Source organism: Dromiciops gliroides, chromosome 4 (genome assembly GCF_019393635.1).
Source record: "Dromiciops gliroides isolate mDroGli1 chromosome 4, mDroGli1.pri, whole genome shotgun sequence".
NCBI classification, from domain to species: Eukaryota; Metazoa; Chordata; class Mammalia; order Microbiotheria; family Microbiotheriidae; genus Dromiciops; species Dromiciops gliroides.
This window is the reverse complement of record NC_057864.1, coordinates 99,282,367-99,305,025: the sequence shown is the minus strand read 5'-3', so window position 1 is coordinate 99,305,025 and position 22,659 is coordinate 99,282,367. Positions and strand designations below refer to the sequence as shown.

At 43.7% G+C, this 22,659-nt stretch overlaps 1 protein-coding gene across 1 annotated transcript in view; it reads left to right on the top strand.

The window, feature by feature from the left end:
* CSRP1 (cysteine and glycine rich protein 1) overlaps positions 1-22,659 on the top strand; it is a 34,489-nt gene that overhangs the window by 2,957 nt on the left and 8,873 nt on the right. Inside the window, exons 2-3 of the mRNA XM_044002386.1 lie at positions 8,175-8,287; positions 19,971-20,139. Coding sequence (XP_043858321.1) covers positions 8,176-8,287; positions 19,971-20,139 — 281 coding nt within the window. The 5' untranslated portion in view covers position 8,175. The remainder of the gene's footprint in view (positions 1-8,174; positions 8,288-19,970; positions 20,140-22,659) is intronic.

The following is a 22,659-nucleotide window of genomic DNA, read 5'->3' as shown; positions in this document are numbered from 1 at the left end:
GTATTTCTCTGACTTTATCGAAACCACGTTAAATAGTTACTTTTTCTTAGACTAGTAGCAAGGTAGAAAATAGAAAAAATAGAAATATAGAAAAAAAAAAACACCAGAAGACTTCTGTGTGGTACTCTGGGAAGGAAAGGTAGATTTGGATAGATTTTGTTGGCTGCTGGAATTTATATATATTTTTAGTTAAACCAGCCTTACAGAGAGTTCAAGACACGAATGGGATCCAGGAGGAAAAATATCCAAGAAAAAATGGCATATGGAATGAGAGGCAAACCTAATGGGTTTACTCAGGTTGATCTGAGGTGTCACACAGGGATGAGGTAGAAATAGACATAAGGCTACCTATTCAGGGTCCAACAAAGGTTGTCCTTTGGGTTTTCTTTCCTAGCTTCTCCAAATTCCTCTTAATAGGTCAGGCAATCTTTTGAGTCCTGTCCTGAACGGAGTGTGCAACCCCAAAGTAATCATGACCAGAGAAATTGCAATTGCAAGATAATAGCCAACATTTCTATTGTATTTTAGATTTTAAAAAAATTTTATAATTGTCGATAGACTGTTTGAAGAAGATGTGGATTTTCACATTTTAAAGAAGTAAAGCAACCTACAGAATGTCTCACAGCATCACAATGAGAAGCAGGTTAGAGATCATAGCCTTCCAATTTTCTGTCAAGTCTAGAAAGGAGAGCATCGGTCCCTGTGATCCTTATGCATATGGTAACAGCAGATTTAAGGGAACTACGGGGAGAAGAATGAAACTAGAAAAGAGATTTTGTTAAAAGAACAAGGATTAGAGAGAGATCTTTCAGGGCAAGGGAGAGATGGAGGTGTTATGTAGGGGTTGGGGACGGGGAGAATGAGCATTACTAACGAGTTCCTCTGTCACTGTCTGGAGGGGTAAGCCCTTTGTATCCTGCCGGCTGCCTCCAGTTGTCAGGAATTTATATGATAATGATGTGGCTGGAATACATCGCTCCCTAGGAATTTATCTGACGTAGGCTATTAATGATTCCCATGTATGGTAAAGTGTGTAAATACTGAGGCTTCTGGTATTTTCAAACTTGGGTTCAGTGGCTTCCCCTGAGCCAGAGGAAGTGTCTGGGCTCCTGAATGATGACATATTGGGGGAAATGAACTAGAGGTTAGCTACTAGGACCCAAGATCTGCCATCAGAAATATAATATACTTTCTTCACTAGTATCTTTGTTTGGGGGATGAGAGGGAAGGAAAAAGATCAGTGGATAGAAACAAAACAAAACCAAGTCTAATTTTTAGACTCCCTCTATCCCTACTACCTTCATCTTTGAGAAGCAATATAACAGAATGGAGACAATACTGGCCCTGGAGTCAGAAGACCTGGGTTCAAATCTTCCCACTGCTACTAACATTTTTTTTTTAACTTTGGAAGTGATTTAATTTCCCTAAGTTTCCAGACCTATAAAATGAGAGGGATAGATGACAATTCTAGTTCTAGAGTTATGATCTTCCTCAGAAAGCAGTAATATCTATAGTGCTGGCTCTAATTTTCACCATGACTATGCACTATGGGCAGATACAGAAGGTGGACAGGAAACCTATCTAGGCTCATGTTTTGGATAGCCAGACATACGATAAAGTGAAAATGCATATAAAAACTCATAAACAAGTTCAAATGAAAAGAGCACAAATTGAAGTCTCTGGGCAGGTGATAGTGGGGAATGGTGTGATTTTTTCCTGGAGGAGGTGAGCTTAGAGCAGTTACAAAGACAGGGAGTGTCACAGTTTAGGAGGACGAGGGAGGGTATTCAAAGTAGAAGGAGTGGAGTGCACAAAGGTTGAGACTGTTAGAGCTGAAGGGGAATGACCTTAGAGAGCATGGGAGTAAAGATCAAGCATTGGAAGGGACTTTTGAGACCATGTAGTTCAACCCTCTTATTTTACACTTAAGGAAACTGAGGCTTAGAGAGATGAAATGACTTCACCTGACGTTAGGTCACAAAGCAAATTAATGGAAGGTCTATTATACTTCTCGCTGCACCCTCGCTGCTATTGCTTGTGTGGTCCCAAACTTGCCATATGGTACCACTATGGTCCCAGGATCCCATCATAGCAACAAGGTACCTTCAGGAGGTCTAGACCCTGGACACACTGAGAAGCTTAGCTTCTGAAGCCAGCTCCTTATGATCCTCTGAATGATCTGTTTCCTCCCGATGACCCCATTCACTCCTCTGAGTGACTTCCATGCTTTGGGAAGTCTTATTTTCTAGGCCATTCAAATGTCACTTCCAGGACATTCATCCCAAGCCCTAACAGATGGGGCAACTTCTGCCCTTTCTCCTTTATTAGCTCTTTGCAAAATGGAGGCTTAGGGAAACTTAGGTTGCAGAACTCAAGTGACTGGTAGCTCTTCTGTGTACCTGGCCAGATACCAAACAGCCCAGGTAATGTCAGCAGTGTATTTCCTAACTAGGTAAACATCGGACAGGTCTCCACCAAACCCAGTGGGTGGGGACTTAGAGGGAGTGTTTGAATGCTGTTCTTTCTCTGTGCATAACCTCCATTGAGAGAAACAAGATGGAAGGAGTAGGCTGTGTATTGTTTCCTTTGGACAAATGAATTAGTAGGACGAGGGGGAAAAAGAAATAATTCTTTATTCTGCCTTGCTTTGGGCACTGTTGGAGAGGTAATGTGTTAATAATTAAACCAGAGCATTAAAAATATCAGCCACGTTAAACAAATTTCAGCAAACATTTTACAAGCTTTAGTTTAATTCTTCAAAAGCTCTTTCAGAATTACAGCTAGAAATTTCTAAGCACTTGTTAGATTAAGCCTTATATAATTTCTATATATCATAAACTAAAAGCTATACAACTTATGAAGCTAATAATGGTTTAACTATGTATTTACATCTTTGTGCTAGATGAAATTCACTTGAATAAACTGAACTTTTCTTTAGTATGAAGAAATGTTCAAGATGATAATCATTAAAAATATCAGCCATGTTAAATAATTAAACCAGATAATGTCTGTGGACAACAATGACTCTCATGCGTAGTGGTTTGTGTAAATTCTAGGATCTAACCTTTAGATAGCCCCTTAAGTTTTGCAAAGCACTTTGCATATATTATTTCATTTGATCCTTACAGTAATCCCGGGAGGTAGGTGCTATGATTATCTCCATTTTACAGATGGGGAAACTGAACCAAGAGAGCTGGGATTCAGGTCTTCCTGACACCAAGTCTAGCATTCTACCTAATAGCCTCAAAGTGCTTCCCTTATAAAATAACTCCATTGTTGTTCACCTTTCATTCTTAAAGGGGACCAATGACATCAGAAAGCTGATGTCTTGACTTGCTCGTGAATTAGATTTAAGTGAGGCAGGGCTGTACAAAATCATCAGCCTCACTCTCTCCTCCAATCTTTGAAGGCCATTGGCAAGACAAAAGTCAAGACAACTGGCCATGGCCCAGGATGCAGTGGGTGGCCTTGGCCTTTCTAAATTCAGGTCTTTCCTTACAAAAGTCTTTTGAGGAAGGAGGCATAAACATTATTATTTCCATTTTACAGATGAGGAAACTGAGACTTAAAGATTTATCAATTCTTCTTCTAGCCACTTAACACACATTATAATAGACATCAGAACTGGGAGTCAAACACACTTTTCTTTAGAATTATAGATTTAGAATGGAAAGGGACCTTAGAAACTCCTTTCATTTTACAGATGAGAAAACTGAGGCTGAGAAGTGAAGAAAGCAGCAGACTCTCAAGGAGAAAGTATCTAGCATGCTGTAGGAGGGTCCTATACCCAGGAGGGAGACTAAGGGCTTAATGGGCAACCCACTGGGGATGAACAGGAGTCTCTTGACTCTAGCAGATTTTGTGAGGGTTCAGGGGTGAGTCTCCCAGGAAAGTACTTGCCATTTTCAGAGCCTCCTTCAGGCCTTCTCTCTCTCTCTCTCTCTCTCTCTCTCTCTCTCTCTCTCTCTCTCTCTCTCTCTCTCTCTCTCTCTCTCCCTCCCTCCCTCCCTCCCTCCTCTCCCTCCTCTCCCTCCTCTCCCACCTCTCTCAGCATGAAAAAGAGGCATCCCTCCCACCTCCTGGTGACATAGAGCCTTGGAGAAACAGGTCTCCTTTTAAGGCAATCCAGGATTCCAGATGTCAAGGACTTGGCCAAAAAGAAGGGGGCTGGGCAGAAACCAGGAGGTGGAGAGAAAGAAGTGAATTGGAAACATATCTCCCCCCACACACACCCCATAGAGAGAAAGAGAGAATAGCTAAGTCTCATTTCACTGGAGACTCTCCCCTAATATGAAGCTGTCAAGACATTGCCTAGGAAAGGTCCTTCCCTGCATTAGACCAAATGTCACCAAAGCCCATGTGTGCCTCCAAAGGCCTCTCTGCACCTCTGGCCTCCCTAGCTCTGAGCTTCCCTTTCATACTTCTCAGTCAGACAGCTCCTGAGCCCCCATCTTCCAAGGGAAGAACCCAGCCAAGTGATGAATGGAATCTGATGAGGCCACACTGAAAACTGGTTTTATCTGCAATATGAGAATACCCCTATAAGAAGTCTCTGGGGGCAGATTTTCTCTCTAACTGGTCTTCTGGTCTCCGTCTTTTCTTTTCTTGTTCCTGATTCCCTGGGAACTTGCCTGGAAGTTTGCCTGTGGCTTGAAGCCAGGAGAAACAAGGCCTAGCTTCTATGGAGCTCAGCAATAGAGTGGTTGTGGGTCTCCCCCACAGGGCAAAGAGCTTTTGTATTTCAAAACAAAACTTCACTTGAAAGCTGGCTCTCCACCACTTAGCACAGGGTGAGATTCACTCCCGAGGGGGTGGCATAAGCCCTTGTTGGGCTCCAGAGCCATGACTCGCCCTGCAGGGGCAAATCTCAACATGGCTGAGCCTCGGTATCTTAATTTATAAAATGGGGACAAGCATGTTCCAAGGTGTTGGTGACAGCTTGGCACAGAGGAAAGCACTCTGGAGCAATGAACATCAGACAAACAGATCTTGGGTCTTGAGCAAGTCACAAACTCTAGGGGGCCTCAATTGCCTCATCTGTAAGATAAAAGGGTTGGAATAGATGGCCCCCAAGCTCCCTTCCAACTCAGTATTTATGACCCCATGGTGCATGCTTCTATTATCCTCTGCTTTGGAAAAGAAAGGTAATAGTCTTTTCTGCTCCTTGATCTTTTCCTTACTTGGTTCTAGATTCTTCCTGATACTACTATATTGTCCTTCAACAAATGAATGGTGTTTGTGGCAAGAAGAGAGGCCTGGGGGAGCCAACTCCAGTTTGAAGATTTCTTCCCTAATTCTAACCAAATAGAACCCCTCACCTCCTTTGAAACCCCTTCAAGAATGGAACAAGTCTTTCCAGTTTGTTCACTTCAATTATTCTAGCACACTCGCACCAACTTCTCCAAACATTTATCGATCAACAAATATTTATCCAATGCCTTTGTATACCCTGCTTGGTTCTAGGTAGTGGGGGTAGTAGGTGGGATGAGAGAGGGGGAGAGGGAAGGATTCAAAAGTGTATGAGACAAAATCCTTGGTATGTGTTTTCAGTTTCTGTGTGTGCTTTGTCTCCTTGATCAAACTGAGAACTAGCTTTGAGTTTTCTCCTGGATTTTCCCCTGGGGTCCAGCACAGGACTTTTCACCATGGGTGCTCTTTGTGTGAACCAGTAAGAATGAGAGGAGTGGATGTGTACGGCCACTGAAGCTTGGGAAAGATTTAGTAGAGCTGTAGGATTTGGGTACTCTTATGATGAAATAATTCATTTAGGGTGCCTTATAAACCCAGTGTTACATGTCAGCTCTGATCATCACCATCGACAGCATCATCATTTTCATTATTTTACAGAGGCAGCGTGGTGTAACAGATAGAAAGGGAGCTTTAGAGCCAAGAAGTTGAGCTTCTGACACGTGGTGACTCTCTAGCCTTGGGCAAGTCAATTAGCTTCTCAATGCCCTGGTCTCTAAGACTATAAACTGCAGAGACAATTTCCTTATCTGGGATTTCCCTTTGCCAATGAAATAACAGGATGACTCTATATCCAATTAATAATAACAACAATGATGAGAATCTACTCCTGTGATTTTATTGGCTTGGAGAGATTGTTAAATGGACATGCCCATCATTTATGTAGATGAGAAATTCATCCATAAACTTAGAGCCTTGGAGGGTTACCTGAGCAATACTGAGAGATCAAGTGACTTGTCCAGGATCACACAACCAGTGTGGTTTTGAATTCAGGTCTTCCTGACTCCAATACTGATCCTCTATATACTATATCAGGCTGCCTCACATCATCATCTTCATCATCTTCATCCTCATCAAACTGATGCTTCAATATGGAACTGAGTTGACCCTGAGTTCTATAAAGTAGCCAGCAGAGCCCAAGCTCTCTTGGAAATAACTTAGAGCATCAACTGGTAATGATGAGCTGTATGTCCTCTGAAGACTAACACAGCTAAGTTGAGGGCAGTTGTATATCAGAAGGTCAATCTTTTTTTTGGGGGGGGGGGCATGGTAGCTCATGAAGGCAATCTGCTAAAGAACACAGGACTAGGGCTTAGTGTGGGTGAAGCATTTATTATACAGCAAAGATTGTAAGCTCCTTGAGGGCAGGCGGGCTTTCATTTTTGTCTTTGTATCACCAGTGCCTTAGTACTGTCACTGTCACATGGTTGGTGCTTCATGAATGTGGGTTGATTGATGGAAAGATAACAGCTTGCAAAATTTCCATGGTTTGAGTATCCAAAAGGGAGCTTTTTCTTTATCTTTGGGATTTTCTGGAAAGAGAGACAGAGACAGACAGAGAGAGAGATAGACAAAGACAGAGACAGAGAAAGAGATAGAGATAGAGATAGAGAAAAGAGACAAAAGGAAACAGACAGAAATAAACACTGAGACACAGAGAGATAGAGGGAGAGAAGGAGACAGAGACAGAGAGACTCAGAGAGATACAGAGTCACAGACATACAGACAGATAAAGAGAGATATATCACTATAACTCTATCTTCCACCTCTTCATTTTCCATGGGCTATCTGCAGTGTCCTTGGTCACCCACTGTGGTCCAAGGCTGTGGTGCCGGGGAAGTCCCCTGAGGTATCGTCATTATTCTTCATCTGGAATGGGCATTTAAGTGTCTACCATGTGCTGTGTAGACATTTTAGAAAAGGACCCCCTGCTCTCAAGGATTGTTTTCCTAAATAGATGGGAGATACTCTCCTTCAAAGGAGGTGAAGAGGAGACTACTCTGGCCCACGGTGATCAGAGGGTACTAAGATCTGAAGTTGTAAAGAACCTTAGAGATGGTCTAGTATGTCCATCCTCATTACGTAAATAAAGAGAAGGAAGCCATGAGAGTACAAATGACTTGTCCAGGATCACATGGGTGATAAGCCAGAGGATAAGGATTCACACTCAGGTCCTCTGACTCCAATCCACTGTTGACCTCTCCTTCTGAACCGTTCCTGTGTCTCCCACGTGTACCAGTCACCTGGCAAAGCATTGCCGACTGTATTTCGGACTTTGTTTCTGGATAACTGAGTTTTTGTGACAGTTATCTTCAGCTTCTATTTACATCTTATACCTTCTAACTTTTCACATATTAAGTTTTGTCTTTTCAACTGGTACATAAGCCCTGGGAAGGCAGGGACTGAATTGCACCTCTTTGAATTGCCCTCTAGTACTTGGCATAGAAAGCCTTGGTGGGGTGGAAAGAACACTGGACTTTGTGTGTATGTGTGTGTGTGTGGGGGGGGGGTGTCAGAGGAGCTGGGTTCAAGTCCTGGCTGTGATATCTACTTCCTGTCAAGTCATTTCACTTTAGCAGGCCTCAGTTTCCTCATTTGTAAAATGAAGGGTTTGAACTAGAGGATTGGTAAGGTGTTTCTGTATCTAAAACTATGAAAGGGCAGGCAATTGAATAACCATTGGTTGACTTGTTTTGGACAGAAACCTAAGTAAGCTGGCAGGGTTATGGGAGAGTAAACTTGAGGCAAAGGAAGGCCCAGGCTGGGGGAAGGACTCCCTGTCCATGGATGGATGCCCTCTTGAAGCATGTAGGTCTCGGCGTTGGGTCCAGTTCTGCATTGGTAGTGGCCTCATCGTTCCTTGGCGTTCCCTCTTTTCTCTGTGTTTGCATAGCTTTCTCAAGCCCATTTCTGCATTTCTTTCTCAGGATGCCGAACTGGGGAGGAGGCAAGAAATGTGGCGTGTGCCAAAAGACGGTTTACTTTGCTGAAGAGGTTCAGTGTGAAGGCAACAGCTTCCACAAGTCCTGCTTCCTGTGCAGTGAGTATGGGCACCCGGGGCCCTGCCGTTGCCATGGGGAGCTGGGCCCCGGGGCCTGCTAGCACTGGCCTGGCCTGTCAACGCTCTAGGGAACCCACCCTTTGGGATGTAAACAGCCTGAGATTTGGCTGAAACAGCAAGTGGGGAGGGCGACGCTGTAAGGGCCTCTTTGTTCTCCCAAGAAGCCGCTTTCCTGGGAGATGAACTGGCCAGAGAGCTGGTGGGGGTGGCACAACATGGTGGTGGGGGGGGAGGGGACGAGAAGGGAGCATGTGGGGACTTTGTAAACAAAACTTTTCCACTTCGGATTTTTGTTCTTTTCATCCCAGTCATAGTGCAGACATTCAGGAGACAGACCCTTGGGCCTCAAAGAATCACCAGCCTTTGCAGCCAAAGTTTCTCTTGTTATAAGACAGTGAAGGCCAGTAATGGATGACTCTGGAGATAGAAGGGGACCAGGTCTGGGGTTAGATCTGGATGCACCTTTTCTCATGGAAACTTTCAACCACTCAGCCCACTCATTGCCTCTAGGCCCAGGCTCTGTTCTTACTTATATTCCAGTGAGAAGAGAAAGGAGCTCTGAGCCACAAGCTCTCATCAGATCCCAAGCATCAAAAGGCAGCCCTGGAGTGGGTGGGGAAGGGGGCACAGAGATCTTCCTGGCTTGTGTGACTGGCTTGGGTCTAACTGAGTGACTGAATGGTAAAGGGGACCTAGGGGCCCTGCCTTCTTGTTTCTTGGTTTTTGTTTTTTACAGGGGAATGAGGGTTAAGTGACTTGCCCAGGGTCACACAGCTAGTAAGTGTCAGGTGTCTGAGGCCGGATTTGAACTCAGGTCCTCCTGAATCCAGGACCAGGGCTTTATCCACTGCACCACCTAGCTGCCCCCTAGGGGCCCTGCCTTCTTAAGGCTGCATGTGGTTTGATCCTTCCTACAGTCATGTTGGGAGCCAGTAAGGATTGGTCAGCGAGGAAGTATTTGCTGAGAACCCAGTAGGACTGGAAATATCCTGAAACCTGTGTGATCCCTATTAGCTCTCTATCCTAAGAGGGTTAAAGCCAATGGCTATGAACTGTTCGCAACATCTGGAAGAGTTTCTCCTACCAGCCTGCAAAATCTCCATGGTGTGGGTGTCCAAAGGGGGATTTTTCTTAATCCTTGAGCATCTCTGAAGAGACAGACAGAGATAGATAGAGACAAAGAGAAAGGAGACACAGAGGAGGGGGTGGGGGAGAAGGGGAGGGAGACACACACACACACACACACACACACAGAGAAAGACACACAGAGACACACAAAGAGACAGAGAGTTTATAAGAACTCTGGAATACTCTCCCCAAGTCACTAAATGGTTGAATTAAATCTGTCAGTCAACATACATTTATGAAGCACTTACTATGTGCTAAACACTGAGGATACAATAAAAGGCACATACATGTTATTTATCCTCATGGTGCTCACATTTTAATGAGAATCAACATGCAAGTCAAGAAGCCTTTATTAAGCACCTACTATGAGCACCTACTGGGTGCTATGCTAAGCACTGCCAAATAACTATGCACGTATAAAGTATATAGAGAATAGATGGAATGTAATCTTAGAGGGAAGGAGCTGGGGTGGGGTGAGACCAGGAAAGGGTTCCTGCAGAAGATGGGATATGAGCTGAGTCTTGATAGAAGCTGTGGAGATGGAGGTCAGGAAGGAAAGTAATCCAGGCATAAGGAGCGGCCAGGGAAAAGGAATGAGGTGTTGGGACATGGAGGATGAGGAGCAGCAGGAAGGCCACCATTTCTGGATTGTAGAATACTTAGAAGGGAATAAAGTATGAGACTAGAAATGTAGGATGGGACAGTTTGTGAAGCCCTTTAGATACCAAACAGAAAATTTGATATATCATTCGAGAGTCAATGAGGAGCCACTGGATTGAGATGAATGGGTAAGGAGAATTATGAGAAGAGTTGAGAGGGTCAGACCTGTGAGGTTGGAAAATCACTCAGGTAGTTGAGTGAAGGATGGATTGGAGTGTAGAGGCAGGAAAACCAAACAAGCCTTTTGTATTAGTTTCCCTTACTAGTGAATGAAGGCATCAGCAGGGTGGTGGTGTATACTTGGAGACAAGGGGACATAGATGAGAGATGCTGTATAGGTAGAAATAACAAGACTCAGCAACAGAGAGAGCAGCTAGATGTTCAGTGGATAGAGTGCCACCCCTGGAGTCAGGAAGATTCATCTTCCTGAGTTCAAATGTGACCTCAGTTACTTACTAGATAATGGGACCCTGGGCAAGTTACTCAGTTTCCTAGTTTCCTCATTTGTAAGATGAGCTGGAGAAGCAAATGGCAAAGCACTCCGACATCTTTGCCCAGAAAACCCCAAATGGGTCTCACAAAGAGTCAGAGCCAACTAAGATGACTGAACAGCAGCCACAACCACAGCACCAGAAATGTGGAGTGAGCTCAAAAGAGAAGTTGAGGGTACCACTAAGATGTGATGCCGAGGAGCGGCAGGATCATAAAATCCGATTTTGAACCAGAAAGGACCATAGAGGTCATCTATCCCAAACTCTTCACTTTACAGATGAAGAAACTGAGGCTTAGAGAAGAGAATTGACTTGTTCAAGGTCACAGGATCTTTGTGGTAGGGCCAGGAATCAAACTCAGGCCCTCTGACTGCAAATCCAGTGCCCTTTCCTCTGTACCACACTTAATATTTAATTTGAAATTCCATTTTCTTTCTTTCTCCTTCCTTATTACCTCTCACTTTCCCCTCTAACACTTACTGCATGCCTTTGAGCAATACCTTCTGCTAATACTAGGCAGAATACAGAGACTAAGAAAATCTGCTCCCTCCTTTTGTGTAATATATGATCTAATTAATCATAATGACTTTTCCTGGGAATAGGGGGCTTAATGAAAGAATTTACAAGGAGACATTGTCATTGAATATGGCACAATCCAGAGAAGACCTTTAAGGGGTATGTAGTCAAAGCCCAGGAGGCATTGTAGCTGGCCTTGGATTCATAAAGACCTGGGTTAAAGTCCCATCCCTGATACCTATTAGTTGTATGATGAATAAATTACTAAATTTCTCAATGCTTTGGGCAACTCTTTAAAAAGAGAAATTATAGTTGCATTGACAGAGTTTCCATATTTGGAGTTCTTTATATGAGTTAAATCAAAGGTTCAAGTCTTCTCCCCAACCACCCCATCCCCCATAAAACACCCCAAAACTCCCAATTCATCTTAGAGATTTTGGAAATTGAGGTTATGTCCATGTTATACTAGATGAAGTAGAGCTTGGTTAGTTGTGTAATTAATTTGAACCAGATAGAAAAGGAGATTAGTCAGTGGCAGGGAAGTTGGGGTAGGATACAAGCTTGAATTATCCAGTTTAACTGAGAAGATCAAATCAGCTCCATGTCCACTGACATTCCTCTTCCCTCATTGCCCAGTAGATCAGCCTGAAGCCATCCCCAAACATGGTTAATAAGGGTCACTGCTGACTTCCTCTCAGCTGACAGCTGGGAGGGATGTGTTTGGTGAGCATGGATCAAATGGACTCCAGTTAGGCCTTGTTGGCCATTGGCCTACAATGGAGAGTTCAGAAGCAGCAGCATCTTGTTATCAGCAGCTTTCTGCCAGAGCCTCCCCTTTGGAAATTCTGAGTTGTTTATCTTTCCAGAGCGAGTGGGAGCTGTCTTGGCAAGCTGATGGAGTGGAGGGTCCTGGCTTTTGAGGAGGAGAGGCTTCCAAAAGAATGCTTTTTAATCTCTGACCTAAACTGGGCTGGCTGTGGTGTCAGGCTTTCTTGTAGCCAGAATGATTTTTGTTTCGAGTCGGGTTAGGCAAGGTAACAAATCGAGGTGGGTCAGGAATGCAGGACAATGGTGCAAATAGACAAATAGACAAGGGCAGGACCTGGGGCCAGGTTACAAGAAGAGAGCAGGGGACTGGAAATGCAGCATTACAACATGACCAGCAGCCAGAGCTGGAAAATGCACAAAAGGACCACACAGAAAGAGAGAGAGAGAGAGAGAGAGAGAGAGAGAGAGAGAGAGAGAGAGAGAGAGAGAGAGAGAAAGCGCAGAATGTTTTCAGGGATGACTGCTCGTTCTCCTGGGAAGCATTGGCATGTTGGTTGTAGATCTTTGTACACAAATTGGTTCTTGAATATTATCAATTTGATGAGGTTCTAGGCAGCTAAGATGGAGCTTGGCATAGGGGATGAAGAACTAGCCTTAAAACAAAGTCCTGCCTCTGGCATATATTGGCTGTGTGACCCTGAGCACATGGATGGTGACTCTCTAAGACTATGGGATGCAGAGAAGGTGCCCACCTGCAAAGCAGAGTGAGCTTACTATACCAGTGAAGTCACAGGTTAAATATCTGTGCCCTGGGCACTGTGATAGGCACTGGGGATACTGGTAAAATGGCCAGACAGTTCTTACCTTTATCTGTTGAGGAAGACAGCATGTTCTCAGATAAGTAAATTCAGGATATGTATAAGACAAATGCATGGCCACTGGGAGTGGGACACCACAATTGGGGGAGTTAGGAAAGGCATTATGTCGGACAGAATCCTTGAACTGACCTTAAAAGAAGCTATGGATTCCAAGAGGGGAGGGGTGAGGAGGGGAAGCATGCCAGGTATTCAGGTATTGGGGACAGCCTGTACAAAGGCACTGAGGCAAGAGATGAATGCCCTGTTTGGGGGAAGAGTCATTGGGATAGATTGACTAGGCTTGTGGAACAATGAGAGAGGTTAGATTCTAGACAATTCTTTGGTTCCTTCGATTTGCATAGGAAGCCACATTATCTGTTTGGCCAACCACATGTATCTTTTGCTCTGAAATATCTGGTTGGATTTGTCGTGTTGTTCACCAGGTAGTTACCAGTTCTCCATTTTGTTCATTTTACATTCACCTCTAATCTCTATCCAATGGGGAATTGGCAACCCTGGATACCCCTGGCTGGAAAAATACCTTTGCCAGATATGTCCAGATAAGTCAGACAGTGGTGTGTTTTTCAGGCTGAATTGTTGGACAGTTGCCTGATCTCTTCTGTGCTTTTCTTTCTTTTAAAAGCCATGTTGACAAGACCTTATCATTAGAATTCTTTGAGCACAGGCTAGGGATGATGTGGAGATTATTCCTTCTCAGGAAAGGGCTGTATTCGATGGATTCTCAAGTACCTTCTAATCCAGAGGTTCTGTGATGCATCACTTATAAAGCTACAATACAGTTTGGCTTGAAGTTTCAGGCAGATGGAAGCAGTTTGTGATCAGATGCCTGCTTGTTCATCTGATGGCAGCTTGCAACTTGAATTCAGGTTGCCAATAAGATATGATGGCTTTTTCCCCTCCTAGAAGAATAGAAGGATTTGAAGTCTGGGGAGAGTTCTTGGTACTACTATGACAAACCCTGAACCCAGCCTAATAGAAGTACCTGTCTTGGTGACCTTAATACTTTAGATTTTTTTCTCTGACATTTTGAGTTCTTGGTTGTAGATTCTCCAGAGCCAGGTGCCATCATAACCACACTGGACATGAGATCGGCAAGGGAGAGACAGGCTATGCCCAATAGAGCAGGGAAGAAGTAGACGTGGAATCAGTAGATGGATAGAGAGATAGGAGGTGTGCAGGACATTCTAACAGGCACGAGAAGAGTCTCTAGATGGGGAAACATGTGTCCAGACAAGTGCTGAGCATTTTCTGAGCATCCCAGTACTTTGGAAGAAGGGTTGAGATAGAATAGGTAGCAGAGGTTGATAAATAATCTCACCTCAGTGTCTCAAGTTTCCTATTTTATGAGCAAGTGTTTATTCTGAGTGGGGAGGGAGTATTTGGCAAGAAACTCTATGGAAACTAAAATCCAGTCAGCCTTAATGTTGATTAATAGGAATAGACACTATTAGGTTGACAGCATGAATGAATGAATGGACAAACATTTATTCACTATGTGAATAGATGAATAAACATTTATTCACCTTATATTTGAATCCCCAGTACTTGGCCATGGTGTTGTTCAGTCATGTCTGACTCCAAGTGTCTCCATTTGGTGTTTTCTAGAAAAATACTTGAAATGGTTTCCCATTTCCTTCTCCCAATCATTTTACATATGAGAAACTGAGGCAAACAGGGCTAAGTTGCTTGTCCAGGGTCACACAGCTAGTAAGTGTCGGAAGCTGGATTTTAACTCAGGTCTTCTTGACTCAATGCCTGGAGGTCTATTCACTGCCCTACCTAGCTGTGCCAAATGGAAATGGGGGACCACTAACCATACATATGTATTCATGTAGGCTACAAATTGACTTAGAAAACCACAAATTAACATTATCTATGTTTTATTGTATTGTTATTTATTCTGTTAAATATTACATTTTCATCTGGTTTGGCTCCTCCTAGGGAGTGTTGGGGGCCTCATGTTTGATGCCTCAGTTGTGGTGGATCCCACAGGTTGTTAAAATGCAGTATGCACCAAGAACAGTCGAGAAATCTCTAAGAAAATTTCTGAAAAACCAGACCTGTGGTTTTTATTGATCTAGGGAATTCCCACTGAGGAAATCCCCCTATAGCAATGTAGAATGACTCCTGCTCTGCCACTGACAGCCTTAGAGAGTTGCCTGGGGACACTGAGAAGTTATGAGAATCACCAGGAGAGGAGAAGCATGAGCTCAAGGGCCTCCGAAGTCTCCATCAGGTCGGGATCTATGATTCTATGGGTTATCTAAGATTGCCCAGCCAGTATGCAGCAGTGGCAGGACTCAAACCCAGGTCCTTTAGATTCCAAGGCCAGCCATCCATGCACTACACCAAGCTGCCACTAGAAAACTTTATTACTTCTCTTTTGCTTAAAAAATATCCATGAGCAAACTGGAGTGGCACTAATAGGGAGGGAACCTCATTGGAATGAATGGGTAATTCTCATATACAGGTGAGGTATCAGAGTTGGCTGCTCCAGCTTTGCTGGCCAGGCAATAGTACTCCCCCCAAATCCTTACAGGGCAGAATCTCTGCATCCCTTTAGTCAAGGGCCCCATGGTTGAGATGTAAATGATTAAAGTCATTCAGTCATGGGACTCTACCACTAAATTTGTCCTTTTATGCCTTATTCTGGTGGAGGAGTGACCCTAGAGGCAGCTAGGTGACTCAATGGATAGAGTTCTGGGCCTGGAGTCAGGAAGACCAGAGTTCAGATCTGACCTCTGATTTTACTAGCTGTGTGACCCTGGGCAAGTCATTTAACCTCTGTTTGCCTTGATCTACTGGAGAAGGAAATGGAACAGCATTCTAGTAACTTTGCCAATGTTCAGGGTCAGACATAACTGACCACCACCAACAAAGAAGTGACCCTCAGCCCCTTTGAAGGCTTTGCCACTGGACTATAAGCTCTGGTAGGTTTTACCACACTGGATATCACAGACTCGTCAACAGACTCTTTCCATTGTCTGAAGACTAGCCTAGTTTTATGCAGGGAGGCTCATTAGCGGTAGGTTGGCCACTGCAGGATCACTTTGGGAGGGACCATAACAACTTATAAATGTTATCTTCAAAAGTATAGATGGATTACAATCAGCACAGGTAGAAAGAATCTCCATACATTGAAACTAAAAGATACTTAAAGTATTGAAGGTGGTGATTCTGGAGCTGGGGAAATCCTTCTCATTTAGGCTTTCCTCCATAGTTCTAGACTGAGCTATGAGAGGGCAAAGGTCCTACCTGTTTAATGGGGCATGGAGGCAGTGTGCCAGCCATAACGTGGTGTGTCATTGCTATTAGACAGCAATGTTCAGTAGTCATTTGTTTGCACGTTCACCTTCCCTCATCCTGGTTCTAGATCAAGAGTCTAGCATGAGCAATGGTACAGAAGAGTTCCAGGGAACTCATGATAGAAGAGGATCTCCAAATCCAGGAAAAAAGAACCGTGGAGTATAGATGCTGAATGAACCATACTATTTCTTTTGGTTTTGTTGCTGTTGTTCTTTCTATTTTGGGGTTTTTCATCATTGCTCTGATTTTTCTCTTATAACATGACTAATGCAGAAATAGGATTAATGTTATTATGTGTATACATATATATATATAACCTATATCAGATTACCTGCTGTCTAGAGGAGGGGGGAGGGAGGGAGAAAAATCTGAAATTGGAAAGCTTGTATAAACAAAAGTTGAGAACTATCTTTACATGTAACGGGAAAAAAATAAAATACTTTATTAATTAAAAAAAAGAGTCTAGCATGAGGACAGAAGGATATACAGAAGGAAACTACAGCACCCCCATTCTGGGATGATCACAAACCACCATATCCTGGGGCCAGTGACAGTGGCTCCCAGATTGTCACTATCCTTATCAGATAGCCTTCGGAAAGCACCAGGAGCAAGGTGCAAGACACTGTATACAGATAGACTGATAGTCTCTGACTTTTTGGGAGTTTAAGCCTAAGAGATGCAGGTACTTACCATCCTGAACCAAACTGGAGAAAAGAAAAGGGAAAAATATGTTTGACCACATTCGACCCAAGTCCTTGGGGCAGGGAGTTTAGAGAATTTGGCTAATCTCTCACAGGATTTCCTCCTTTCTTCCCTCCTTCTCCATTGCCTCACCAAGAACCAATCACCATCCATATATGTGGGTCACTCAGATTAACAGACAAGAATTTTATACCAAAAACCACACAGAAGTATTTATGACTTATATACAAATCCAAGGTGTATTTTAAGAGATCTTGCTTTGTAAGGGCAAAGGAACTTTCAGCACGGAAATGATTAAATTGGTGCTGAAGATTACAGAACTGGAAAAAACAATGTTATATCTAGGAAAAAATGACCTAACACTGAAACATAATCCTTTAAGCATGTGAAGATGTGATCTTTTGTGATATTACTTGTATAGAAATATATATTTATGTATACACATATATCTTTTGGAGTGTTGAAAGGAAAATAGTATTTTATATTCTTTATCATATCACTTTTTGGTATGTGTTCAATATATTCCTGTTTATTCATCTATTTCCTGTTCTGAAGTCTTAAGAAGTGTTTCAAAACTATCTGACTATAAAATAATATTAAATGCCCTACATGCTGTGATGCTGTATTGTACATAACTGTGCATATATTAAATTTTGTTTGTCTCAAAAAAAAGAAGGGGTATTGAGCAAGGAGTCGGGAGACTTGTGTTATAGTTCTAGCTCTGCCAGGAAAATAACCATGAGATATGAAGAATCCCAACTTCCATTTACATAAAATATAAAGGTATACAAAATTCTTTCTTCACAGACATAGTGTGAGGTAAGTGGTATCAATATCATGCCCATCTTAAAAAGAAGGAAACTGAGGCTCCGGGATGTTAAAGCCCTGCCCCACATCTTAGTTTCTTTCCTAGCTATAAAATGCACATACTTGACTGGATTTTAGTTTAGGTCTCCTCTAGATCTAATATTTTAAATCAGGTGCTCCCTTATCCTCTCAGCCTTGTCTTCATCACCACCAGTTTCTTACCTTACCTCTGGTCTCTGAGTTCCAAGTTCCATCGGGGCCTCACAGGGAGAAAAGGACAGCCTTGGCCAAATCTCTAGACTTCTCATCCCTAGATGGGAATGTTGGAGCCTTTGGCCTCTTGTCCTCTTCTCCCTCCTTCCTAACCACAGGGAGCTCCTCCTGGGAGGCCAGGCCATTAGAGAAGAGGCTGGAAAGTTCCTTATTTAGTCTTGCAGCTGTACTGGATTAGGGTAGGGATTGGGAGGGAGGGGGCAGGCCAGGAGAACCTATATTTAGGCAAAAATCTCCAACCTGAAGACGCAGTGGAGGGGGAGGGGGAGGAGGGGAAGGAGGGGGAGGGGGAGGAGGGGGAGGAGGGGGAGGAGGGGGAGGAGGGGGAGGGGAGGGGAGGGGGAGGAGGGGGAGGGGGAGGAGGGGGAGGAGGGGGAGGAGGGGGAGGAGGGGGAGGAGGGGAGGAGGAAGAGGAGGGAGGAGGGGAGGAGGAGAGCAGGAGGAGGGGGAGGAGGGGAGGAGGAAGAGGAGGGAGGAGGAGGAGGAGGAGGAGGAGGAGGAGTTGTTGTTGTTAGCCAAGGGCCCTTTAAGGAGCGACAATTGCTACTTGTGCCAAAAAAAAAAAATTAAAAATGTAAAAATCAGGGAGCCAAGGGAGGGTGAGAGGCATAGCTCTGGTAGCTTCTTTGGCACATTTAGGGAAACATCCAGGTTTGGTGTATCAAGTTCTGTAGGATGTTTGATGGAGTTAAATTAGATTTGAGCCTAAAGTTAAATGACATTAGAATTAAAGTTTAATTAGATCAGAGCCTAAAGAAATTGGCTAAGTGTGAGTTTGCTTGGAGCAGCTGGTAGAGAAAGGGCCAAATCTTAGCAAGGCCGTCCCATCTGGAGAAGGTGGAAAGGACAGGCCAAGCAGATATTTTTTGCTGTTCTAAGAGACAGAAAGATAAAGAGGTGATGCCTCAGGGAGGACAAACTCCCCCCTGATCCTGTTCTCCAGTTCAACTTAAATACTTACTAAGTACTTACTGTATACAAGGCCCTGTGCTAGCTGTTGGGGATATGAAGCTGAGCAAATGCTGTACCCTCTCACAGGGGTTAACTAGCCTGAGTTTTTCCCATGATGCATTGAGTGCTTAAAATGGAAGGTCTGGGAAGGCAGGAGCTGCTTTTCTTTAGAGAGCCTGACTTAACAGGCAATGAATGAGTAATAAGAGTCCCCCTCTCTCGATGTGTTTAGAGGCTGGTGGCCATTTTTTATCCACCAGCCTTGCTCTCCCTGGCCCCCTTTTCGTGACCAAGACAGCTGCTGTGCCTAGGTATCGGCAGTGAGGAGGAACGAGGCCAACAGAGAAAGCTGAGGCTGTGCCTGTTATCTTGTGGTCTTTTCCTTGGAGGTGAGGACTTGGGAGATGGATTCACCAGAGCTGGAATACCCCCAAGACTGGCTGTATCTGTCTAAGGCTCCACTGGGGATCAGAACGTTCCTCGGTCACTACCCTCCCTTATTTGTGTGCTAGCCCATCCCAGATTTCTTTACATTTCATTTCCAAGAGGTACATAAATCCTCAGGGCATTATGCCCCTAAAAATGCTTGGCTGGCATGCATAGGAAGTGCTTAATACACACCTTATCTAAAGATCTTCAGCAATCATCCCTTTACATGCTGTGGTTAGCTTTCTTTACCATGATTCTCTACCTTTCTCCTATTCTCCCACCTGTGGGGAAAGCTACAGACTGGGAAGTGAAGGGGGCTAGTCCTTTTCATCACTGAATTTCTGTGATTCTAAGACTATAACTTACCCCCTAGAACTTATTATTTTTGTACCCGGAGCATGTAACCTTGTGCCAAGGGTGATTGGTGCTAAATGTTTTCCAAAATCAATTTTTTAAAGGCAAGACACTTAGATGCTACTGTCAGAGAAGCCATTACACTAAGGGGAAGGGGTGGTGGGATGAAAATGATGTGGAATTCCCTTGGAATACCTGGGGAAATGGGGTAGGAATCTGGCCATATGATAGCTTCCTATTTTGACTGTTTCTTTTTTGATGACTAGCTGTTATTTTTCTACACCACTGAAGGATTGCAAGAGCTTTCAGTGCCTTCTAAATTTGGTGCCCTGGGCCAAAGCCCCAATTGCCCTGACCCAGTTATGGCTCTCATACATTCTTCTATTTCTTCCTCCTCAGTGGTTTGTAAGAAGAACCTGGATAGTACCACTGTGGCAGTTCATGGTGAAGAGATTTACTGCAAGTCCTGCTATGGCAAGAAGTATGGTCCGAAGGGCTATGGCTATGGGCAGGGAGCTGGAACACTGAGCACTGACAAGGGGGAGTCGCTGGGCATCAAGCATGAGGAGTGAGTACAGAGTTCCATCTCTTTCTCAAGTACAGGATGAGGAAAGTGTGGTTAGTTGTTTGTATGAAAACAATCAGGGGGTTTTAGTGGACCACAAGCTCACAAACAACCAAACAACAGCTAATACTCTCCTATGCTGCGTTTAGAGAGCCACTGGGAGCAGTACTAGAGAGATGATGGTCCCACATACCTCATAACCCTGGTTAGATTATACGTGGAATCTGGTCCTTAATTTAGGGCATTACATTTTTTAGGAAGGAAAGCATGCCAAGGAAGGCCACCAGAATGTTGAAAGGCCTCTAATCTCTGCTATACGAGGATACGCTAAAGGAGCTGTGGATGTTTACCCTGGAGAAGAGAACACTTAGGAAAGACAGGATAAACACCTTGCAAGTACATGAAGGGCTGTCATGGGGAAGAATTAGATTTACCCTGATTAGCCCTGGAGGACAGAACTGGGAGTAATGGGTACAAGTTGCAGAGAAATCTCTGCACAAGACAAGGAAAAACTTTCTAACAAAGGGACCAGTCCCAAAGGGGAATGAATGGGCTTCCTCTGGAGGGAGGGAGTTCCCTATCACTGGACATCGTGAAGCAGAGGCAGGATGGCTGCTCACTGGAAATGTTCTGGGTGGGGTGGGATGAGGAGGGGTGGAAGGTGGTTTCTGCTCTGATATAGTGAGTAACTTACCAACAACAACTCAACTGAATAACATCTAGCACTGAGATAGCTCTTTACGCTTTGGAAAGTGCTTGACATATATTGTCCCACAAGATCCTCACAAAAACTCTGTAAGGTAGGGGGTATTATTCTTCACCATTTTAAAGAGGGGAAAACAGCCTGAGAGAGACCTGTCTAAAGTCACACATCTAGTGTTTTCTTTCACAAGAAGTATCACAAGAAATATCTTTCACAACATGCCCAATTTGGAAATATGTTTTGCATGATTGCACATGTGTAACCTATATCAAATTGTTTGGTGTCGAGGAGAAGGAGGAGAGGAGGAAGAAGGGGAGAGAATTTGGAACTCAAAATTTTTAAAAAGAATGTTTAAAAATGTTTTTTCCCTTTGGAGGCAATTGGGGTTAAGTGACTTGCCCAGGGTCACATAGCTAGTGTCTAAGCCTGGATTTGAACTCAGATCCTCCTGATTTCAGGGCCAGTGCTCTTATTCACTGTGCCACCTAGCTGCCCCTGAAAGATATTTTTACACATAACTGGAAAAATATTATTCAACAACAAAACAAAGTCACACAGCAACTAAGTATCCGAGGCAGTATTTGAACTCAAGTCTTCCTGACTCCAAGTCCAATGCTCTATGAACTATGAAATCTAGTGGCCTTCAAGATTCTGTGAAGGCCAGCAAGGTGCAGGGCATGGCCATAACTGTATTTCTGAATCTCCTGGAGGATCTTGGTTTGACCATATAGAAGCATGGAACTGTAGAATGTCAGAGATGGAAAGGACTTTAGGGATCCTCTGTAGTCCAACCCTCTCATTTTACAGATCAGGAAACTGAGGTCTAGAATACCTAGAAAAGAGTTCATGCTTGGTCTTCTAGACCAAGAATCCTGGTCTCCTGACTCCAAGTCTGGTGATTTTTCTAGATACCACGCTGGCATAGGGGGAAAATTCCCAGTCTTTGGCCTCCACCCCAACTCCAGACGTGGAAGGCATTTGGGGAAGCTTTCAGTGAAAACTGGAAAGCTCCGAGAAAATCCTTGTCCATCTTTTTATTTTTATTTTTCATTTTTTAAGCTCCCACCACTTCAATCTTTCATCATAGATATGACCAATATGCTTCCAGCAGGGACATCTAATTCTTTTCCCTGGGTACTATCCAAAGTAACTTCCCTTTCTAGGTGGTTACAGAAGGGTTGGCTAAGGACACAGGGTGACCTCTGACCTGCTGCTTATTGATTGGTGCCTGCCAGTGGCCGGTTCTGGCTGGCTTCCCAGTCCCAGTGACATGACTATTAAGCCACAAATGCAGCTGCCTAGTTTTCTTCTAAGGTCACTGTCCCATGGGGAGCTATTTGCATTTAGATGTCTCATGACACAGGGGTTAGAACAGAAGCATTGTGGGGGAGGGAATGGTGTAGGACCAGTGGATTGTTTTATAAATAAGATGAAAATTGATGAGATTTTGAATCTGGGTGGAGAGGCACTATGTTGTAGCAGAAAGAGTAATGGCCTGAGAGTCCAAGAAATCTATGTGCTTGTAACCAGCTACGTGACCTTGACTAGGATGGTTGACTGTTCAGTACCTCAGTTTCCACCTCTGTAAAATGGGAGAATTGGTTTAGATTATTATATGGCCTTTCTTATCTATCTATCTATCTATCTATCTATCTATCTATCTATCTATCTATCTATCTATCTATCTATCTGTCTGTCTGTCTGTCTGTTTGTCTATTCATTCATTTATTTATTCATCCATTTGTTTATTTATTCATTAATTTATCTATTTGCTTATTTCTTTATTTATTTGTCTATTTATCTATTTATTTGTTTCTTTA